Raw genomic sequence first — 21,507 nt, 5'->3', positions numbered from 1 at the left:
GAAGAGCAAGGGCAGATGTGTCCAGCCAGGCTCCAGGTGCGGAAAAACCCCTTAAGCAATATATTGTGATTTTGAGGAGGATGACAGATTTGGACCAAAGCACGGTCCGACGTTCAAGATATTAAATAAAAACAACCAAAAAAATGTATTTAAATCAAACTTGAGTGAATATTTGTCACTGCTCTAAAATACCTCTTCCTGCTACAGCTTGTACCATGCAGTCTCAACAATCTCTCATTGCACATTTCCTGTGAGATGAAGATACAAGCAGATTAATAGCACAGCTTCTGAGTAAACACAGCTTGGCACCAAACCCATCATTAAGAGACAGAATTATTTTATTTTCCCATAGAAAAGAAGTACTGGTATCACTGTCAGATATATAATAGTAGAACCACAGAAGGGGTGGCTACGGAGGGACCTCTGGATGTCACTTAGTCCTCCCATAGAAAGCCAAATGTCACCAGGGCTTGACTGTGTCAGCGGTGCCTCGGTCTAGACAACTCCTGAAAACGTTCAAGCTTTCCAAGTGACCTGTCCCAGCGTTGCACTACCCTCCTGGGCAAAGAAACTGCCTTGCCCCCACACATCGCTAGTCTTGTGCTAGCAGTTTGTCCTCATACACATCTTTGCCTTCTTTATAACGTTCCAGAATTTCAACGCGCCTCAGTTTTAAGGGGCATTTACACTGCAGGAGCGTGAAACTTAATGTCTAAACCATAATCGCAGATACTTGTGGTATACAGGGGTTTGTAATGGGACACTGAGCCACTGAGAAATTAAATTATTATCCTAAAAGGTCACAGCATTTTACAGAAGCAGGACCCTGACACTTCAGTGGCCAAGTCACTAACTGCAGCCATATAAACTCCATTAACACCAATCAACACAGACAGAAAATCTGTATGAGGACTATTTGCTAAATATTTGGTAGCTACTTGTCTTTCGCATAACCTTTATAAATATTAGCTGAGACCCCAAAGGAGTCAGTAGATATTATTGTTCTTACTCAATGGAAGGGGAAGCAGTTGCAAAAAGATTAAATGACGCATGAGACCTCGAGCAGTGAACACGCAGCAGTGACTAACTGGACCACGGCCTTTCTCAGTGCAGCGGCCCCAGCCCCTTTTATTTGGGCTCAATAGCACGATATTCAGCCCGGAAACTGGTTCGGCGATCCTTAACATTTTCATGAAATTCTATTTCAGCTTGGCTTCCTGTTGACTGCCAGAAGAATTGTTGCTTCCCATGGAACACCATCGTCTTCATGGTGTTTATGTCACGGACCTGCATAAAGAAAGACCAAACTATCATATCATAGCAGCCTACAGGTGAAGTACTCACAAAATACCAGGGACTTGCAAATTGGTCGCTCAGAGCAAAAGCTGCCCTATACAAAGGTTAGAAGAAATACAATAGATATCAGTAGTGCTCATTCACCTCTACATTTGCATAACAGAGATCAGAGTTTGACCTTCTAGGATGTGTGATTGAACTTTGCATCTGGATGGAAATCTCTAATGAGGAGATGGATCCGTTCCCATCCAAATCATCCCCTGTAGGTCTCTGACTCACCAGGATGTAATTAAAATGTGTTTGGTTGCTCTCATTGCCCAGGTCAATATATAGGGCGCGGATAGCTATGCGATGCTGAGGAGCCACGTTGATGAAGGTCCGACACACTACTTCTTGCCTTTGATCAGGCAATTGCACAGGATTCACTATTTCGCCTTGGGGACCAAACAGCTGCTTGTCACAGTCTGAGAGGGGGAAAGGGAGCAGAAAAGAAAATGATTTAGAGAAGTGTCCAGCATCTCCAAGAAAGAAATCATTTAAATTAAACACAGGCAGAAAAGCTTCTCTAAGGATTTTCGTCTGGGAACCTCCAAGCACCAGCAAACACCTGCAGGGGGCTTGCCTTGAAAACGGAGGGCTAGTCCACAAATAATATAAATTCCAACACTCCTCAATAAGGGGCTTCTCAGCTGCTAAAAATGAAGCAAGGTTTCCATAGATTTCCATAGGAAACCATGATCCATGGAACAATGTGGGCCTTGTCATGTGTGCCTTAATCTAAAGCAATAGCAAAGCTTTCAGTAAGGTACCTTGGTAATATTTTTTAGTTGCAGTTCTGCTGTTGTACTGAAGAATGACCCCATTTCCTGGCAGCAAAACACGCTGTTTCACAATCAGTGTGTTCGTTCTGGAATTTATCAGTGACAAAGGGAGGTTCCTGCAGCCTGTCCGCCACATCATTCGCCCAGAAAACAGCACCACCTCACCTGGAATGGATGAGCACAGGGACTAGAAACACTTTAAGTAAAAGACCGCAATCTATCTTACATAGGTCTGGAATCAAGTAATTTCTGCATCTTGTCCCTATCTTATAAAAATCTGTCATGAAAGCAGTCCAGTTAACTAATCTATCCATACCGATTCCAGCTAGAGGGTATACCACGGCGAGAGTTTATAACAGGCCAAAGCAAGCAGCTTCTTTAACCCCGTAAACTCCTTTCATCTCAGATCTATCAATAAAATAGGTAAGAAACTATTATGTAGTGGAAGGAAAGGCATCACCCTCATCAAGTCCCATCTGGCAACTGTTCGGTGGGACAGAAAAACTTGTGAAATGGTTTCAGAGATTACACAGGCCGCAAGGCAGCAAGAACCTTTCAGGGCACCAAAAGCACATGGGCAAAGACGTGCGGGTTTCCCAAAGGGCCAGGCTGGTCCCCAGCACGCCCTGGGCAGTACCTGCACTGCAGTTGAGGGAGCTCTCCAGGATGCTGACTGTTATCTCCTCCCTGAGAGGACGTCCGATGGCCACAGTGCAGTCGCTGCTCTCTACACCCGTCATGTTGATGACCCCGGTGGCATTAAGAAAGAGCTTTCCACAGACGTCTGTACAGCAGAGACAGATGAGAAACACACCCAGAAGGAACTACAGCTGCTTGAAAACAGCCCCCATTCTCTTCATGGCCTAATGAACAGACAAGTGCACACTTTCTGGGTAAAGCCCAGGAAGAGTCAGCCACTGCCCCAAGGAGTCCCAACTCAGAAGAGCTTTGGGAAGCCCAAGGAAGGGAGTCATTGTTCCTAGCTCAGATAGGATGGACAGCTCATGGCACGCTGGAAGGAACAGCACGTTGTCCCTCCTAACCAGAAGTGTTCCCTCCCATGCTCCTGCTCCTGTGTGGCAGCAGGGTCACCACAACCCAGCTGCACGCAGTAAGCACCTATCTCTGCTTTTTGGAAGTGTCCTCCTCACCTCCACTGGTCTTCGTCTGTTCCTGAGGCACAGCTGGCACAGCAGATGGAGGAAGATCCAGGTCCTTGTATCTCACCTCTCTGGCAGTTGCAGGTGTTGTCAGATGCAAAGCTGGTGTCACTGTCTGCAGTTCTGCCCCAGGGGACCCGGTCCCACGGGGACCCACCACCTGCTCAGGACAGGGCCCTGCGGAGCAGCCACGTACCACAATGGCCTTGGGGAAGTGCCTACAGAAGATGGGGTTCACGTGCTTACGGGTTAGCAGGTTGAGGCAGAAATCCTGCCGCGTCTGAATGCCATTCCCACATGAAGCTGAACACTGCAAAGAAAGAAACCCACAGGATTTTATACATGTGTTTCAGTTGGTATTTAGAAATAAATACATTTATTAGTTCAGGCATGATCTGGGGGGCTGATCTGTTGTTCACGGGTGCTGTCCTATCACCTGCCTTTTCTGTGCTCTAGTCTCATCATCTATAAGATGGCCCACCTCCCAGGGGATCTTCCAAACTATATCTTTGAACTGCAGAACCACTTTCTGAAAGATCTGAAAAAGATCTGCATTCCAGAAGAAAACATGCCCAAGACCATTTTTAAACTGGAGCCAAAACCTTAGCTGAGAAAGGTGGGAAGCAGACCTACAGCTGCTAAACGCAGGGCAGTGGAAAGGATGGAAAACATCCCTAGAAACAGTTCAGCATTTCTGTGGGAAGTAAATATACAAGGCAGCAGTGGTATTTCCCCCCTGTATGCTTTAGGGAAGTGAAGGGCTATAAAACCGCTGCACTAGACACCAAGTGCTGCATCTGAACAGGAGCAAATACCTCTGTCCACTCGCTGAAGCTCCATTCATAAGAGCACATTCGGATGACACAGGGGACACTGGTAAGGGGCTTCTCTGCCACAGGACACAAACGGTCCTCCAGCAAAACCTCCTTGCCTTGGTGAATCTGCACACAGGTGACCAGCTGAACCATTAAGCCGAGCCCACAGCTGGAGGAACAGGGGCCAGCTGGGGTTACCTTCCATCTGGCAGAGGACATCGAGGAGAAAAATTAAGTTAGTGATGAATCCCCACCCTCTACTGTCTCTCACTGTAGAAAATGCACTACAACTCCCTCATCCTTCCCACTTCTGCTTCTCAGCAGCTTTCTTCACCCCTCCACCTCACACGCTTTGCTGCCTACAGTGCTTAGAAGACAGCCTTTGAAACAAGGCTGTCCAGCCTGGAGCAGGTTTGGAGTTGGACCCAAGCAGAGGGTGTTGACATTTTGCAAGAAGCCCACAAACTCAAAATATACATTGAATATTACTCTGCATCCATTACAGTCTTCCCCAGGGTGACATACACAGGCTTAACCGCAAAAACAATCTTATCTCCCTCCAAAATACACACCACTGGTAACAGTCAGATCAGAAACCAAGCAGTATTTCATCCGGGGAGCGGCATCCTGTAGCACGTAAAAGAAGTTCAGATGCTGGTGACTTTCCAGTCCCACAGCAACTAGGGCAGGGCAAGCTCTGCCCCATTTATCAACCCCGAGCCGTATCCTAGATCACACTGTACATGTTCATGGATGACCACTCTTCCCCAGTGCATGCTCTTGTGGCTCAGCTCTAAATTACACAGCTCCTGCAGTCTGGGTGAGGCAAACTGTCACACTGAGTATCTGTCACAATCTCTTCGGCCTTCTCCCTGGCCTCCCTTGAACAACAGAGGACCTTGTGCATCACACCTCCTCCACAGCTTACACTGCATGAGCCCATTTTGTAATGCCACCTGGGAATAATGCAGCCATCAGTGAGTACCTCCAGCTGCCAACTGTCTTCACTGGATTGTAAATCCAACCAGTCTATGGAATTACAACTGGAATTCTGTTAATGCATACATACACACTGGCTCATGTCTGCGAGATCAGCAGTCACTCCACTGACTGCAGTCTGCAATACCATAAATCCTAAGGAAAGTGCAATCAATTTCCTTCAGGTCTCAGAGCAGCTATGCCAGATTCTTAGAGCATTTGATTCCAGCTAATTTCCTTGATGCTATGTGGAAACTACAGCTGGCAAATGTGTCACCACCTTTTGCGGTTATGGATTTGTTCCTACCTCCCCAGGGTAATAAGGCGTCAAGAGGTTTTCAGTTTTCCCCTGGACTCAAACTCCAAAGGCTTCACTTAGTTCTGCTTGAGAATGTACCATCCCAGGAAAGACTCTCAGTTAGTTTGCTCTGTATGGATCCACGCTGCTGCTTTTGCGGCTAGCTGTGCTTTCAAACCAGGAGAGAGGAAGATAACATCCTCAGGGTAGCTAGACCCTTATTTACCACATCCCTGGAGATAGAGAGGAAGGAAAGACCTATCGCTGGCTCATTGTCTCCTGGTAACTGCTTTACCTTGGTGGGCAGGGACTGAGATCACAGACTTCCATCCTGCTCTCTGGCTTTGGCACTGGATGACAGTTTTCTTCTTGGGTTTCTTCTTTGGTGTCAAAAGCCACACATACATATTGTAACTGAGTCTTACCTAGGAAGGGAAGCAGTCTTACTGCATGGCGTCCATGGCCAAGCAGTGTCAGTCACATCTGTGCGTACAAAACAAGCAAAGTCTGCCCAGGCCCCAGGCACACTTATTGCACTCATCCCCTGCAACTCTGAAGCACAGCAGCAGCCAGCCAGCCCTCTAAACTATTCCCTGTCTGAGCCAGGCCCCCTTCCCTCTTCCAAACTCAAAAAAAATTGTGACCACCTCCACACATGCGCTTAGAGCTGTAGAGGGAAAACAACCAGGTCCCTGAGGTTCCTAGGCACTGAGCTCACGCCTACAGCCAAGTAACATTTCCCTGCAGCACTGGAAGGTCTCACCTCTACCACAGGAGACGGAACACTCTCCAGCTAGAGGGCTCCAGACATACACGGTCTGATTTTCCAGTTGCATACGCCCAAGTGACTCCGAAGTCTGAAGTAAGTGTGCATCTTCCTCCTCAGGACAGAGCAAAAAGACCCAGACTGACATTGACACCTGCTTTCCACACCGGTCCCGATCTAATGAAGCTGGGGGATACCTCCAGATCAAGCCTACAACATATTTGCTGTCACTGAAGAAAGAGGCACATTTAAACACTTTCTCCATTTTTGCAGAACATATAAGTATCAAGAATAGCTAAGGACGTTCAACAGCCAATACCCCTCTTAATTCACACTACCTGAAGCGAGACACCTGAGACTGGAGATGCCTAGAGCAGTATCTTCCCCATACATAAATGTACACCTGGCAGTGGTTCCCCAGTACGGATTTGGATAGTGGTCCTGTGCTGAGAAGCCCTCTTCCCTGCTAGCAATCCTCCCCACCATGTCAGAACCCCTCTGTTTGCCAGTGAGGTATTTTCTAGTGGACCAGGGGTTATTTCTGTTTCTGGTTATGTTGGACTCTGCAAGGAGGAATGAAGACGGAACAAAGTCACCAGCTGCCCTAAGCAAACCACCACTATGAGTTGATGAATCCAGCACCATAAATTAAGAGGGACAGAGCTGTCTAAAGTGACAGGATGAACCTTTAACTAGGCAGATATCCTTGGTGTAAGCTACCCTCCCAGACTCCAGTAGTAAGGTGGTGGTTCTTAACTGGTAGCCTCCTGTGGATCACAAGTGCAAAGCTCCCAGCGAGACTCCTGAAATAAGCCAAGCGAGTAAACTCACTTTGTTCCAGCCTAAAGGGCAGACATTAACCACACACGGCACAACAGAGAGGGGTTTTTCTTCTGCTGGGCACAAGCTGTCATCCACAACAGTCTCCAATCCATCACGAAACTGAACACAGGTCAGATTCTGCTGGGCAACTCCAGTTCCACAGACAGCAGAGCATTCATCTATCTGAGATATCTTCCACCTATATGGGAAGTAATTGTATCACCCTATTTCTCATTTGGATCATGGAGGTTTATTACTCATACCACTGATTACAGAAACAGGTCATACAGAGTATTCGGCTTCTCTATTTCAAAAGCCTTGTCTGGATGTGACTGAGAGGACAACTGCTGGCAATGTGAGGCCTTGCACTGACAGCTCTCTAGGACTACGAGCACCTAAGCTAAAGAGCTATAGTTCACTGTGTAATCACCTTTTATTAAACACTAAAACATCTATGAGATCAACGTCTGGGCAGGCTTGGCTCTTGGTCCTCTTTCCAGTCTAATTAACACAAGGGTCTCCTCCAGAGTAAGACCAAATCTTTGTTGGCACAATCTTGGAAGGGATGTGAGCAGATGTCTTCTTCTGGCCAAGCCCTCAAAGTATTTTCATTTAGCAGATTACTGCGAAATATTGGAAGGACTGTCTCCCATTCATTCAGCCAACATCTCAATTACCTCATGGGACCAGGAAAGACAGAACATGGTTCGGGATCTTCCATGCCATTATAATTATCAAGAAACTACTTCATACCTCTCCTTTTTTTTCTACCTTGCACAATGCAAATGAGACTGCAGAGACTGGGTTAGCTGGCAGAGAAAGGCCAAGTGAAGCAAGAATTCAGCTGAGCTTCCAGAAACACCAACCTGTACAGGCACGGCTCCATGGCACAGTGCTTGTGCTCTGAAAGGGGCTGTGGGAGCTCCAGACACCACTGATCCTCTGTTATTTCATTCTTTGTCTGGTCAAAGCACACATGATCCACTGGTCGTGTCCCTGGGATACAAAAGGAAAAGGAAAGGGAGTTATAAACAAAGTGAACAGTTCACCCCTGTTACACTAGGAAGATGCAGTAATTTCACTTTACTCAAATCATCTGTGTAAGAAAACAGCAAATTTGGGAATACAGACTTTCTATAAACACACAACCCCCTTCTTCCTGATATAACTTTTCCTCAAGAGTTTTAAAGTGCCTTTCCAAGATGAACACCCCAGAAGAGAAGTTTGATTGATAATCCACTGCCAAAATGGAAGGATTGCTCTAAACTGGCCATTTACAAGAAGAAAGATATCAATCATAATTTGGTCCAAATTAGTTCTAATGATCTTGATGACTGACCGATGAGGGACAGGTTGCTGAAAATAAGCTCTAGCAATCCGCCATTTTTAACTGGCGTTCTGTAGAACTAATCATGTAATATCATCACGCAGCCTTTGTACCCAGACAGCACCGTGCCAGTGTCCTCAAAGTGATCATTAATATCCCGAATGAGACTAGAGGTACTGGGAGAAAAACAGTCTTGCAGTGCCTGTGGCATGACAAGAAATGAAATATTCATGAACTACAGCTCTAAACAAGATTTTTAATAATAATGAACCTAACAGGTAAAGCGGGCGAAAATCCAAACTCAAAAGGCTGTAAAGAGTCTCCTTTGCAGTGAATGAGCTACCCTCAGAGACAGGCATTGCTGCATCTCAGAGTATGACCCCGAGAAGCAAACATCAAGAATCAATCAGCAACATTATCTTTTCACTATTCTCTTGTTTTCAAATAATGCCTATTGGTAAGGAGGGCCTGAGCATCACTTTCAGCTCTCAAGATGCAACTTCAGCTCAGATTCTCAACTTTCTGTTATTTTAAGTGCCAGCTTTCTCTTTGTTTTTGTTTGTGATGGCATTAGCTGGGAGGCTCTAAAGCATTTTGAGTTCTTTACTTCAGGGTTTCAGCAATCAGTTCACCTGGTGAATCTGCTGGAGAAAAGCCCTCCAGACATAACTAGTCCTACAGACTGACTTCCATACATATGTATTCATTAATGTATTTTCCACATCCTTGCCATAAAAGTCTTAGAGAGGCTTTCCAGTGTATCTGTGTTATCTGGTAAACAAGATGTCAGACCGTCTACCAGAGTGATCTGTTACAATCTGCATTATGATTTCTTCAGGGAGACAGAAAGGATTAGCCATGGCACAGGAATAGAATTCTAAGAAGGAAGTTTCATAATTAGCTCTGAGGCTTTAGCTAGACACTAGATACCACTTTGGTCTCAGACTTTTGATGTTTAGCCAACTTCAAGTTAAAGTCTTCAATAACTTTGAAAAATCTGAGAAAATTATTTAGTCTTAAAATTAAAAGTTCGGTTAAAACCTATTTAAAAATCCTCTTCACGATCAAACATTTTCACTATCATTTTGATGATTCAGCTCATTTGCTGATTTGCTAATTTAATTCAAAAGCTGTACCACTCTTTTCTCTGGATCAGTTTAACACTGGCAACTGCAGCTCACTTTCAGCAATTTCCTTTTAAACTCAGTTCAGTTGTCTAATAAGTTCTAACCAAGTTATCTATCGCTGATGTGACATTTCTTTCACTCAGCCTAGAACAGCCCATGGAGTAGAGATCTGGGTGACTACCAGCCAGACTAGAAGTCTGCCCAGATCTCTGTAAAAAGTAGATGATTGAGTACTGCTGCCTCACCTTCCCCGCAGGTCACTGAACACGGCCCCTGCTGAGGAATCCACATATATGTCAGATTCTCTTTGGGGACAAAGTAGCTGAAGGTGATGTCCGGGTTGGTGGCATTGCCATATTCTTTTGCATACCTTCGATAGACCTGGTGAAGGAAAAAGTCGTGGTCAATGCACAGATTGACTCAGACTCATTTCACGGGACAGGGGTAAGAGAAGCTAGTCCCCCTTTTTTCCATCCAGTCCTGAGCCTCAATGCTTGCCAGGTGCAGTCAGAGTACTCACCCTCTGAATTCTGTGCACAGGGCACTGAAAAAAGGTTAAGCCGAGCAAAAGGTTTAACTCGGTATGCTTTTCCCCACACAAACATCCCCCAGACCTGCAGAAAGCCTGTAGGCAGTCAACCCTCAACCTTTCCCAAGAAGAACAACACCATCACTCTTAGTGAACACCATCTCCATCAGCCTTGGACACGAAGCCTACCACATCTGGATTCTGCACCGCAGCAGAGCTACACAAACTCAGCCTGGCCAGTTCTGACTAGCCCCTTTCCAACACTGCTATTTTAATTTACCTGTATTTCAATTTCTTCTTGTGTCGGCCCATCCACATGGACTTCCTCCAGGCTTGGCAGGTTGTCCTTGGTGAGAAACACTTTGTATTTGATCTGGCTGTCCTCCAGAACCGACGGATAGGTGACATTCAGTGAGATTTTTCCTTTTCCAGCAACCACATACTCTCCTTTAACCTTCACAGCTAGAGGAGCAAAAGTAGCAGTGAGGTTAAGAGGTATGATGCTGTTACCAGGATCCCCTGGTGCTGGCAGCTACAGACTGCCCGTTTGTTAGAAACCAGTTTTTGCTAAGTCAGGCATCCCAAAGAGCATGGCTTCTACCACTTCCCACCGGAGAACATCCCACAAACAAATTTCATCATCAAGAACTTTCCAAACAAATTCCATTTTCTTGTTTTTACAAGCTTGTTTTAGCCCTGCCTGTAGTCCCTCCTCTCCCTTTCATTCAACTCACCCAAATGTGTGAAGAGTGGTCTCTGATTGGTAACATGGACCAAGGTGGTATTATAAGGCAGGGACAGAAATGTAACGTACTCTGGAATGATGGAAAGAAAGAAAATGTGGTCATGTTCCATTACTGTACCTCTGTTTAAAAGGCTGGGATTACAGATAAAACCCCTCCTCACCTTACTGGGATGCTATCCATGGGAGGACAAGCCTTACAGGCAGCAACAAAGCTTAACTGCAGTCAGGGGTTATATAGCTAATATAAAAAGAGTAAGGACACAACAGTGATGGCCACTAAATCCACACTGACCTTAGCTCTGTCAGCTTGGCTTGAACACAGTGATGGTGAATACAGCAAACAAAACTGAACTGAATTCTGTGCCTGTTCCCATCTTTCTTTTGTTCTTTTTATGTTCTCTGCTTTTATCTATACGTAATACTGCAAGAGCCAGATCAGTTCCCAAATAGATGTTTAACATCTCAGGAAGCATCTGACACAGCCCCCAGCTCCCAGTATTTGCTGGACTTCCCAAATAGCCACATTTCTGGTCTGTGTCCAAAGAACTATGACCAAAAAAGTCGCTCTGCCTACACAACCGCTGCCTCCCTGCTACAGATCTTAGCTGCCTTCTCTGTTGACTACCCAAACTCCATCGCCATATCCTCCATAAAATAAAATCAAGCAGAAGCAGAAACAAGAAGTCACATGCAGAAGATTATGAACACTGAATACACATACAAATATGTGGCATACAAATGGTACCATAATACTGAGCCTGACGGGGAGGATACACACCTTTAGCTTTTCCTTCTGTGTAAGATCCACTCACTTTGGTGCAAGTGGTATTATCACCCCCACAGACCTTGCAAGAGTCCATCATCTTCTTGGAGTCCATCCGGCCATCGCACCCGAATGCCTGAGCAAAGGGGAGAGTCTGTCAAGACCTGCCTATTCTAAGAAGAAAACAGCGAATTAAAGCAACTTTGCCTGAATTCCTGAAACTGCCTTTTTCATTTGTAATTCGAATTTAAGAGACAATATAGACAAAGGTGGATTTGGACCTAGATCCACCACTGTACAGCATTATGCAAAGTCAGGGACTGGAAAGTTTTAGCTGAGAGCACAAGTTTCATTAATTGTGTGACATTTTCTTTCCCATAAGCAGCAGCCCAGAAAGATTTCTCCTGTGACCTAAAAGAAAGGCTCTGCACTCCCTCTCTTCTACAAACTCTTTCTGGAGGGGGGAGGAAAAAATAAAAAATCCAAGGAGAATAGTAAATATGAACAGCAGGTTCTAAAGGAATATTTTGCTCCCCAAACCCAAACATAGCTCACATCCTTCAGCCTGGCCTTCAATCCCACGGAGCTCAGAAAAGAGATTCTATCGTCATTCCCATGAACTAGACTAATTTACACAAAGCTATAGGAGGATCTCAGCAGGCTTAGCAGCGGAACATGTGCAACTGCTGAATTTATGCTAGAGGCACGGATCCCAGGCTTTGGATGCTGCCATAACATACATATTTATCACTGTCACCAACAGAAGAGCAGAAATCAGAATAGATTATGCCTACACCCTCTGCTGTTCATTAGGTGGAAACGCATTACAAAACATCGTGAACACAAGGATAATGAGAAAACCATAAAATTTTAAAAGTGTATTCTGGGAATGTAAAGAAACAACAGAAAACATACAACCGGGTCAGCATGGAGCAGTTACTAAAATGCAGACAGCGCGGGGGAGTTATATTCAAGTTCATCACGAAAGAATGCCTTTCTCACATCCAATCCAGAAAAAAAAAAAGTTATACTTCAGTTTTGATTAGTGATACTGCAACAATCAATTTGTCAGCTTATGATTCCCTGGTTTTTCCCCTTATTTTGCCACTGACTCGGTATGTTCAAGCCATGTAACTTTTCTCCAACAGTCAGCGTTTTATAGGGCCATTTATGCCATGCACACTGAACAGCTGCTGGTGTCTCCTCACCAACGCATAAACCAATTGCTGTTTGCATTAGGGATGAATAGCCTTACGTACTTACTGCACAATTAGCAGAATGTCTTATCTAGAGGGCATTGGCACTGGAGGCACAGAGAGAACAGTAGACTTGTTGGACTCCATCCAATAAGCTAAGAACAAAATTCTCTTCTTCCGAGCAGAGCTCACTCTGTTGTTTGGGACACTGTGTTTTTTATCCCTGCTCCTAAAAAACTGACCCCTTTGGGGCAGGCTACGTGTCAGAGGTTCACCTGGATTCCCCAGTCACTTACTCTGCAGCTTCCCGTTACACAGAGATTGAAAGCCCCGTGGCGCTGAGAGTCATCCCGCTCACATCTGGTTCCATCTATGAAACCGTCTTCGCGGCTTACCATGAATTCTTTTTCAACAGCCCTGCACATGTGCTTGCATAGCATGTCCCCTGGAGGAGGCAGATGGAAGAAGAATGGAGTTACTCCTTTCTGACCAACAAGCAATGGGAAGAAGTCAAAAGTATCTGACAGAAAGAATATCCATGTTTCATGTGAAAACTAAAACAATCAGTGAAACAGCCTTTTGACTTCAAAGTACGGGCAGGTCCATGAGTGCTCCCCTTCACAAAGAAACCATGGTTTCTACCTTTCCTCACCTTTGGCAAAGCCAACAGCAGAAGTCCAGGTATAAAAGGATGGCGCTTCTACAGTGAGATACAGCGGCTTTAAATTTGTTGCTGCACATTGTTCAGCCATAAAGTCCTGCTGGGTCATCAAACAGGCCTATATCCCAGAGAGAATTGTGTGGGTAATGAAAGGAAATTACTGAGCACAGAATCCCAAGCAGCATTTTACCCACTAGCTAAAGGCAGAATGCAGTGGCCGGTAAGTAAAACACCAAAACAACTGCAACTAAAGAAAACCACTTCAAAGGCTGCGGGATATGCAGAGAATTGTGTTTGGAAGCTGATATATTTGCTATTTATACAAAATAAATGGATAAGGAAAATAGGAACAATACAAGAATGTCCCTTTGAAGAAAACTATCATTAAGTGAATCGCTATTTTCTCAGCGTCTGTCCTGCTGTGAAGGCATAGAGAAAATGCTTCATTACATGTGAACAATGCTATAAAATAATACTGCTGTCTTCAGACACAGTGGAACAGATACCTCTCCTCTTGTCAGATAGATGGAGGCTGTATGCCGGATCTTTAGTCCTTCCCAGAGCAGTCAGCTGTGAGAAGTCAAGTCCCAAGTGATACAGCTCTCAAAGGGTTAAACAGCGTTAAGAAAAAAGCTCAGAAGATGTGATGAGCTCTATTACCTGAGTATTGCACATCTCCACTTGGATGCTGGCACCATGGCATTCCTGCCCCCCAAAAGCAGGCCTGGAAATGACAGAACTCCTCATCAGAGGCAGGCTTGTCACAAGCAAAGAGCAAGACTCTTGCTCTTTCTCTTGCTCTTGCTCTTGCTCTTGCAAGACCCCATGGCCCTGAATCGGCTAAAAGGCTCTGCAAACTCCCCAGCTCCCCACCTCTTACCTGGGGTTGTTACAGAACCGCTGCCTTATTGCAACTCCACCTCCGCAGCTGCGGGAGCAGGAGGAGAAGGGGCTCCAGACGGACCACTGCCCATGGACTACGGCCATGGGGTTCAGTTCTTCCAGAGAGCTGCACTGTCCCTTGGAGCACCACTAAGACCAAGAATATAGAAAACTGGCAGCAGCACCACAGTGCTCCCAGCAGGGCTGGGATCTACAAGGGTGGCACAAGTCCCCATCTTTTTGCAGGCCAGACTGTAACAGAGAATCCCAAGATGAAGCAGGCACCTTCCCACAACAGCCTAGAAGAGTCCCATTCCCAATTATGACCTAACATGAGGTTGGGGTTAAAACAAAGAGCTGACAGGTCATTTCAAGTGGAAAGCAAAGCCTTTGAGGAGAGTCCAGGTATCAGACTACGGAACTGCAAAGCAACTCTGGAGATACAGACAAGGTGGAAACACTAAGATCAGCTGGTACCAGCTTAACACTAGAGTGTCTGGCCTTAGCTCCCTGGTCAAGGCAGCGAGTGGCAGGTACCTTCCAGCCACCGACAATGTCTTGCTGTCTAATGAGCCCCACAGCATGCATGCCCACTTCTGATCATCAGATCAGCAGCCCCCTTACCTTATTGATTCCACACTCAGTACCATCCAAGAGGGGAACAAGAAGCCGAGTACAGCTGGATTTGTCTCCTGGTTGTACATGGCATGAGAGGACTTCACATATGTCCTGGTGCGACAAGAAAATCAGGGAGTTCAGGGAGTCAACACAGCGGTCCCAGAAGCTGCTCCATTTAAATGGTGCACGTCCCAGATGTTTGGTTTCCCCACAGCTACCCAGCAATGCAGGCAAGTCCCTTCATTTCTCCTGCTACTGGGCAAAAGCTGTGGGCATGTCAAAAGACCATCATTGCCAGATGTAATGCTAGAAAATGATCAACTGAAGCAACTAAAGTTTCACCCACCTTGGCACTTCCTCATTAACAAAACGTGTGCAGATGGCAGCTATTAGCCATGCTGCATCTCTCAGACATGGGGACTTGAGCAGTGGCGGGGAAGCTGAAGGAATCTAATGAACAAGAGCTCCCTAAGACAAGACCCTACTAGGTGCAGCCAGCACCAGCACCGCCAGGCCCCTCTTTAGACAAAAGGCTCTGGGTACCGTGTAAACCTTAAAAGAATTATGTGGACGAAGGAGGTGATGGAGACAAGGGAAGCATTTTAAAAGCCTTTGAAGGTTTGTTCTTTGCCAAGAAATCTGTGGCAGGAAAGCACCTTCCATCCCTTTATAACAGAAAAACCCCCAGCTCCCCTTTCTTGAATCTTGGCTCCAGAACATTTCCCTGCCGCCCCTAGCAAGACAGACAAACTTTCTACCTACAACATTGCTGTCAGCAAAGGTGCATGCTGTGGCAACACTCCCAAAGGCTATTTTACATTGCTCATCTGCTCCATAGTACAAGCCAGGCTTCCATCCAGGGATGCTGTCGTCCATGTCCGGCAGGTCATTTAAGCAGTTTGTTTGGCCTGTGCTAATAGAAACATAAGAAATATCACTTTCCCAGCTGTGGGCAGAAAGGACAATGACATGTTTGCAAACTTGTGCTGAGTTTCATTCCGGGAGTTGGCTGTTGCTTTCCCAGACAACACATGCTTACTGTGGGCTGTGATGGATTTAGTTGCAGCAGCTGCCTGGAGATGCTCACAGTTCCCCGCTGCTGAAGTTATAACAGAAACCCATTCCTGTTCTTCACCCAGCCAGCTCACAGCCTACAACGCTTGTTTAAACCTAGATGCTCTGACATTTTAAATAAAATTTCCAGGGTGAGCTAGTGTCTGCAAAGTCCAACACAGCTCAGGCACGTTACTCACTAACCAAAGTAATTTCCAGCCACTTGAAGCAAAAACTGGATTTAACCTCAGCCACAGACACAAGTGCTAAGAAAGAACAAACCCCAAGCTCTTCCCAGTTCCTCATTTTACAAGAATTTTATTCTATTTTATTCCTTGTCTTTCCCTGCTCTCTCCTAAGCTCCCCGCACAGGGAACCATTCCCACACGGGCACACAGAACTCAACCACTCCCTTACCTGACAAAGGCCAGGAACTCTGCTCGGCTGCACTGCGACCAGGAGAGGTCGATGCTGTTGTGGTTTCCTGCTGATCCCATGATGTAACCGCTGCTGCTGCATTGATTCCCCTCGCCATCGTGGGGGATTCCAAGACTGTAACAGAAGCAGCACAGTCCCCCGAGGAGAAAAAACCCAGAGGTTGGGTTCCCTCCGAGCCTCCCTTCTCTAAGCAAGGACTGAGCTCCCTCTGCAGCTGATCCTTCTACTGTTATCACAAAGGTTTTCTCTCCTCTTTGCAGCTTCTAATCGTCACAGACCATGCAGGAATACAAGAAATGCAAGGAACTCTTTCCAAAAGTTTTGAATAATCTATGGGAAACTCCCCGTTATGACAAGAGATCCTTTTCCTTCTTCAGAAACCCTTAAACTGGGGAATGTTTTTACCTGAATGAAACATACTGGGCTGCTCTGGGGCTCTCCTACTGACCTGTGCCCAATCTCATGGGCTATGGTGACTCCAAGGTCAAAGCCAGTGTCCTGGGTAATAACACAGCTCCAGAAGGAGGAGCAGACTCCACCTAACTGAGTCACTCCACGCAGCTCCTTGTTCCCATCAGGTAACTCCAGGTCAAATCTAAAGTAAGGGAGACAGATATAGAGGAAAAAGCAAAGAACAATTGCAGCTAATAAAGTCAAGTCTAGACATTCAACTGACTTTATTGGCACCTTCCTGATCAAACTTTGCCAGCTACCTAACATTCCTTTTGACACACAAAGCTCCCTGGGGCAAGATAGTAGCAGCAGGGTCCCACAGATGCCCACTGTTCAAAATCTGTGATGATTCCACATTAAACAATCCCCATGACCCCAGACAAGCAGAACAGAAGAAAACGACCTAATGCTACTTGCAAAAGACAGAGCAGTATCATCATCTCTTTGAAGAAAGAGCAACAAAACAAAGCCATTAAGGTCAAGAAAAGTTTGCCTTCAACAAATTTAGCCAAGGCAATTTAGAGCAAGGAGCCTGAAAGTCACACAAAATGTCTGAGTCAGAGTAGCACTAGAAATCTTCCATAAAAATCACCGGTGGGTTTTCACTTCCAGTTACTGTTCGACTTTTCTGCCCACAAAAAGCTGCAGTGGGTTTGGCTGTGCTGCTCTGAAAGAACACAATGTCTGCTCAAGTCTGGCTGGTCAGTGCTTGGGGAATATTCTGGTTCCTTCAGAAACTGAAGGAACAGCACGTCTGACTAACTGCATTACACTGAGGGCAGGAGAATCAACCCAATTCCAAAGACTCTGTGATGCCCAACTGCAGGAAGACCCAGCACAAATCAGTGTCACTGTGCTAGCAGCTGGACACCATCAGCCCTGTTTCCAGTCCCTCCCAGGGCAGGGGAGCTTCAGCACCTGGTGACGTAGAGCACAATGTCAGCATGCTGGGGGTCAGAGTCATTCTGGGGGTTGACCTTCTTGCTCCACTCACAAACGCTGATCAGCGACGAGGTGATATTTGTTGTGATGTTTACCTCTGCCTAGAGCGAAGGCACATGTTTGCACACCTCATACAGCTTTTAGCAACCCCTTGGACAACACTTGAATGTAGTCCTCCCTGCTTACCTCTGGTTCTCTCAAAACAAGCATTTGCATAAGATGAACCCTGAAATAGGCACCCAGTGAGGCATCTCTCAGCAGCTCTGCCCCCTGTTAAGAGACAGAAAGGATTCAGTAAAGAAGGCACCTCAGTGACTCCCACTACCTGTTCTGAATCACAGGGCTGCATTTATTACAACGGTAAACTGGTAACCATAAGGGGCAAATATAAAATCACCAGGAAGTACAACACTGAAATATGCACTACAAATGTAAATAAATCTGTCCACAGATGAGGACTGTTGTTAAGACTTGGCAGATGCTCTGAAGCAGAAAGAAAAATCTGCATGGAGAACTGTTTCATGGGGTAGGAGAGTGAATGCTAAAAACTTTTTTGCAATATACACACACAGAAAATGCATAAACAAATTCTTAATAACAGCAAAGGGAGACATTTAGAGAAATCCTGTAATAAAAATAAAATGTAAGATTAATTCAGTGGATCTTGTTCAATCTCACTGAAAGCAACAGGGACTGGATCAAGGCTCTGGTGGTAAAACTCGTGCTACTGTATCTGACACACAACAATATTAGTAATGGAACGAAGAGCTGCATTTTCTTCATGGCTTTAAGGCTACAACCCCAAAAGCTTCTAACATCTACTTTTCCTTGTGCAGCTCCTTGTACAAGGGAACGCTTGCCAGCCAGTGCCAAGAGAAGCAGAGAGGAACACCCTGAATATAAGCAGTGCTCCGTTCTTGGAGCAGGCAACCACAAACGCCTCTGAAAGTGCGCTCACAGAGGTCCATCTGCCTGCAACACAGTGAGCCCTCACACTGGGACAGCAATCCAAACAGAAAGCTACTCACAATGTTCAGGTTGGCAAGAATATATCGCTCTGTGTCTTCTTTGTGGTACAAGTAAACATCTGGACCTGCTACGACCATCAGCTCCAGATGTTTGACAGCTCCCTCAGCCCTCTTCTGCAGACGAGGAGGAAACCGCCCTGCTGAACAGCACAAAGAGACACAGAGGTTTAAAATGCAAGGCAACATAAAAGGTCCTACAGATCCACTGCCTTTTCCTGAAAGTCTAGAATAATCCAGCTGGACGACCACTCCTCCAGTTGCTTGCTCAGGTTTCCCACTTCCGTGGGTTTCTTTCACTTGCCAGCATCCTTAATAACACGCTTATGCTATCAAAATAACAAATACCTAAATGAAAACTTACTAGTTACATCTCACTGAGGTGAGAAATGTCTATCAAGACTACTCATATATTTGTAGTTACAGATTTTTCCTCTGAGCTCACGCAAGCAACCCCACTACCAGGAGACAGCTTTTCCAAGCACAACAAGCAGGGCTTCCTCTCCATGTACGTTACCTCTCACTGTATTTTCCCCTCTTGTGGCACTTTTGAAGAGAATGTGGGGTCTGGAGAAGCCGAGGTCCTTCAGCAGGGCAATATCTTTGCTTCTGACAGGCCTGATATGAATCTTTTCCTCATTTGCAATGACGACTCCTTGCTAAAGGAGATGAAATTCCATCTCTGAGTTATTCCAGACATTTGCTCTCAGTGGAGAACTCTGTGCCATATCCTTCCTGTTTCTCCTCTGTAATGCTCAGATTTATTAAATGGATGGTTCACACGTTTGGTGCATCAAGCTGCAAACCTACAAAGGCTGTAAATGCTTGTAAGAATAAGTTTGGTGCGTACTCACCAGCTGCCCTTCGCAGTAAGTGACTCTACACTTAGCCCCAGGAGGCTGCAGTGCATTTCCACCTGCAAAGCAGTTGCCTGAGAACCGCTTCAGTAAGCTAAAGGAAGAGTTCACCACTTGATTGCTCACAAAGGAAGGGGAAAGGAGGGCATGGTCCTCTAGGAATTCAAAGGCATAGAGTTGTCCCCAGGCCTCAATGGAGCAATGTTGAATACGACAGGACATCAGCCCAATCTGTCCTTCTTTACAAGAGCAAGTTGGCTCAGCAACAACAAACTCAGGTACTGAAAGAAATGAAACAAGACCAGAATGAGGGAAACAGTTATGAGAAGTGATGATACACAGAAAACAAACGTACTCATCTATCTCCCTAGGAAAAAATACTCTTCAAATGACAATTGTGGCCTTCGGAGGTCATCATTTCAACAGCCAAAGAACTTCTATGCTTTCATGTGTTCCGAAGTGAGGATAATCTGATTGGGAACAGACAACAGCTCTGAAAGTAGCTCCTGATTTATTGGCGCTTTTGCTCTCTCAATAAGGAGAGCAGTTCATTTAACAACGGCTGAGACAGTTTTACTTCCTCAGACGTTAAGTATTACTTAGTGAGAATTATCATAATCCAGACAGAGACACTGGGATGAGCACTAGGTGAACTCACAAGTAGACAACATCCTTGCTTTAAGGATCTGAGAATTTAAAACATATCTTTATTCTGAACTACCAGCAGTCCAGACCCAGAATACTAGTCCCTCCACGTGTTTATTCTAAAAAAATTATCAAGTACATTTAAAGCTATTCTTAGTCTAATGTTTCCCACTCAGAAGACCTGGATCTGTTAATGTAATAGAAAAATACCAATACAGGGAATGAGGACTGCAGGAGAACTGTGCAGAAAGGTTTATTATGTTTCCTTCAGCAGATTTTCAATACTGTCCCAGTTCTTCAACCGCTTTCACACTGAAACATGGATTGCCTCACTCAGTAATGTGACTCAGAAATGCTAAATGCTTGTCAGATCGGGGTTCGTTAATAAGTGTTCTTTGCATTATCAAATGGACAGGATTAGAAATAAACTGACAGACATGTTCCAAAATGAAGAAGGAGCCCTGCATACCATCAGACGCTGAGCTGGTTCCAAAATAAGAGAAAAAATCTCCCGCATCCAAAGCGCCGAGAAATTTCTGCAAGAAGAAGAATAGCTTTACATTTTTTTAAGAAAAACGGACACAAGACTATCGCCTAACTGAGGCTAACCTGGAAGGAATGCCAGTGAACAACTCAACAAGTACCGGCGCCAAGTTCTCATGGCTTTATTTTGCACTAAGCATGGGCTGCACAACAGCCACCCAGAGGAAACAGCTTTATCTTCTTGATTAGTGAGGTTTGATGGATTTTGGCTTAGAACACATTGTGTTGTCTCTTCTTTTTTTTCCTAGAAATAAAAAAAGGCTTCCTGGAAACTGCATTTTCTGGAGGTCAAACTCACCTCTTGGAAAGCCGACGGCCAGCAGAACCCCAAGGGGAGCATCACGAGCGCCCGGATCGTCAAGCTGACAATCATGCTGGAGGAGTTGCAACCAGCACTGCGGAGCCAGCGCCAGCCCAGGGGTGATTAAGCCGAAGTTTGGCCCAAGGCATCACGTGGAGCGGAAGGGAAGAGTGCAGGGTTTAAACAAACAGGGGAGCTGATCCTCTGCAGAGAGGGGCAGTCGGGGGGAACGGCCTGCAGCCCGAGGCTTTACAGGAACAGCTGGAGGGAGGGAGGTTTTGCGCAATGTTTGCAACTTCACTGCAGCCAAAGAGCGCGGCAACAACGAGGTTTGAGCCAGCCTTAGCGGCCAAACGCGAAAGGGCCGATTCGCAGGGGGGGAAAGGGCTCTTTGTGCTGTTCAACCTGTGCCCTGACAGGCCCCACGCCTCCGCCACGGCAGTGTT

The 21,507-nt window shown here is 45.7% G+C and overlaps 1 protein-coding gene across 4 annotated transcripts; it reads right to left on the bottom strand.

Annotated features, from left to right (window-relative positions):
- Positions 1–148: 148 nt before the first annotated feature.
- On the bottom strand, positions 149–21,211 carry ADAMTS13 (ADAM metallopeptidase with thrombospondin type 1 motif 13). Of its 4 annotated transcripts, none has more exons than XM_075112678.1 (29): positions 21,059–21,211; positions 20,687–20,753; positions 19,570–19,853; positions 19,233–19,374; positions 18,719–18,858; positions 17,877–17,960; positions 17,667–17,791; positions 16,744–16,890; positions 16,275–16,409; positions 15,567–15,717; positions 14,811–14,915; positions 14,185–14,336; positions 13,965–14,028; positions 13,296–13,422; positions 12,940–13,088; positions 11,463–11,583; positions 10,674–10,754; positions 10,220–10,401; positions 9,656–9,791; positions 7,823–7,952; positions 6,966–7,155; positions 6,132–6,249; positions 5,664–5,793; positions 4,093–4,297; positions 3,269–3,587; positions 2,755–2,901; positions 2,106–2,282; positions 1,576–1,760; positions 149–1,287 (listed from the first exon to the last, which is right to left on the bottom strand). In XM_075112678.1, the coding sequence occupies exons 1-29, from the start codon at positions 21,131–21,133 to the stop codon at positions 1,129–1,131; spliced, it is 4,227 nt and encodes a 1,408-aa protein (XP_074968779.1). In that variant the 5' UTR covers positions 21,134–21,211; the 3' UTR covers positions 149–1,128. The 4 variants fall into 4 exon arrangements, with proteins under 4 accessions (XP_074968779.1, XP_074968781.1, XP_074968780.1 ...); XM_075112680.1 differs by having other exon boundaries at positions 6,132–6,246; XM_075112679.1 differs by having other exon boundaries at positions 18,719–18,855.
- Between the last annotated feature and the right edge of the window lie 296 nt (positions 21,212–21,507).

This window comes from Phalacrocorax aristotelis, chromosome 17 (genome assembly GCF_949628215.1).
Source record: "Phalacrocorax aristotelis chromosome 17, bGulAri2.1, whole genome shotgun sequence".
NCBI classification, from domain to species: Eukaryota; Metazoa; Chordata; class Aves; order Suliformes; family Phalacrocoracidae; genus Phalacrocorax; species Phalacrocorax aristotelis.
Note: the sequence above shows the minus strand (reverse complement) of the source record. Positions and strands in the feature narration are given on the sequence as shown.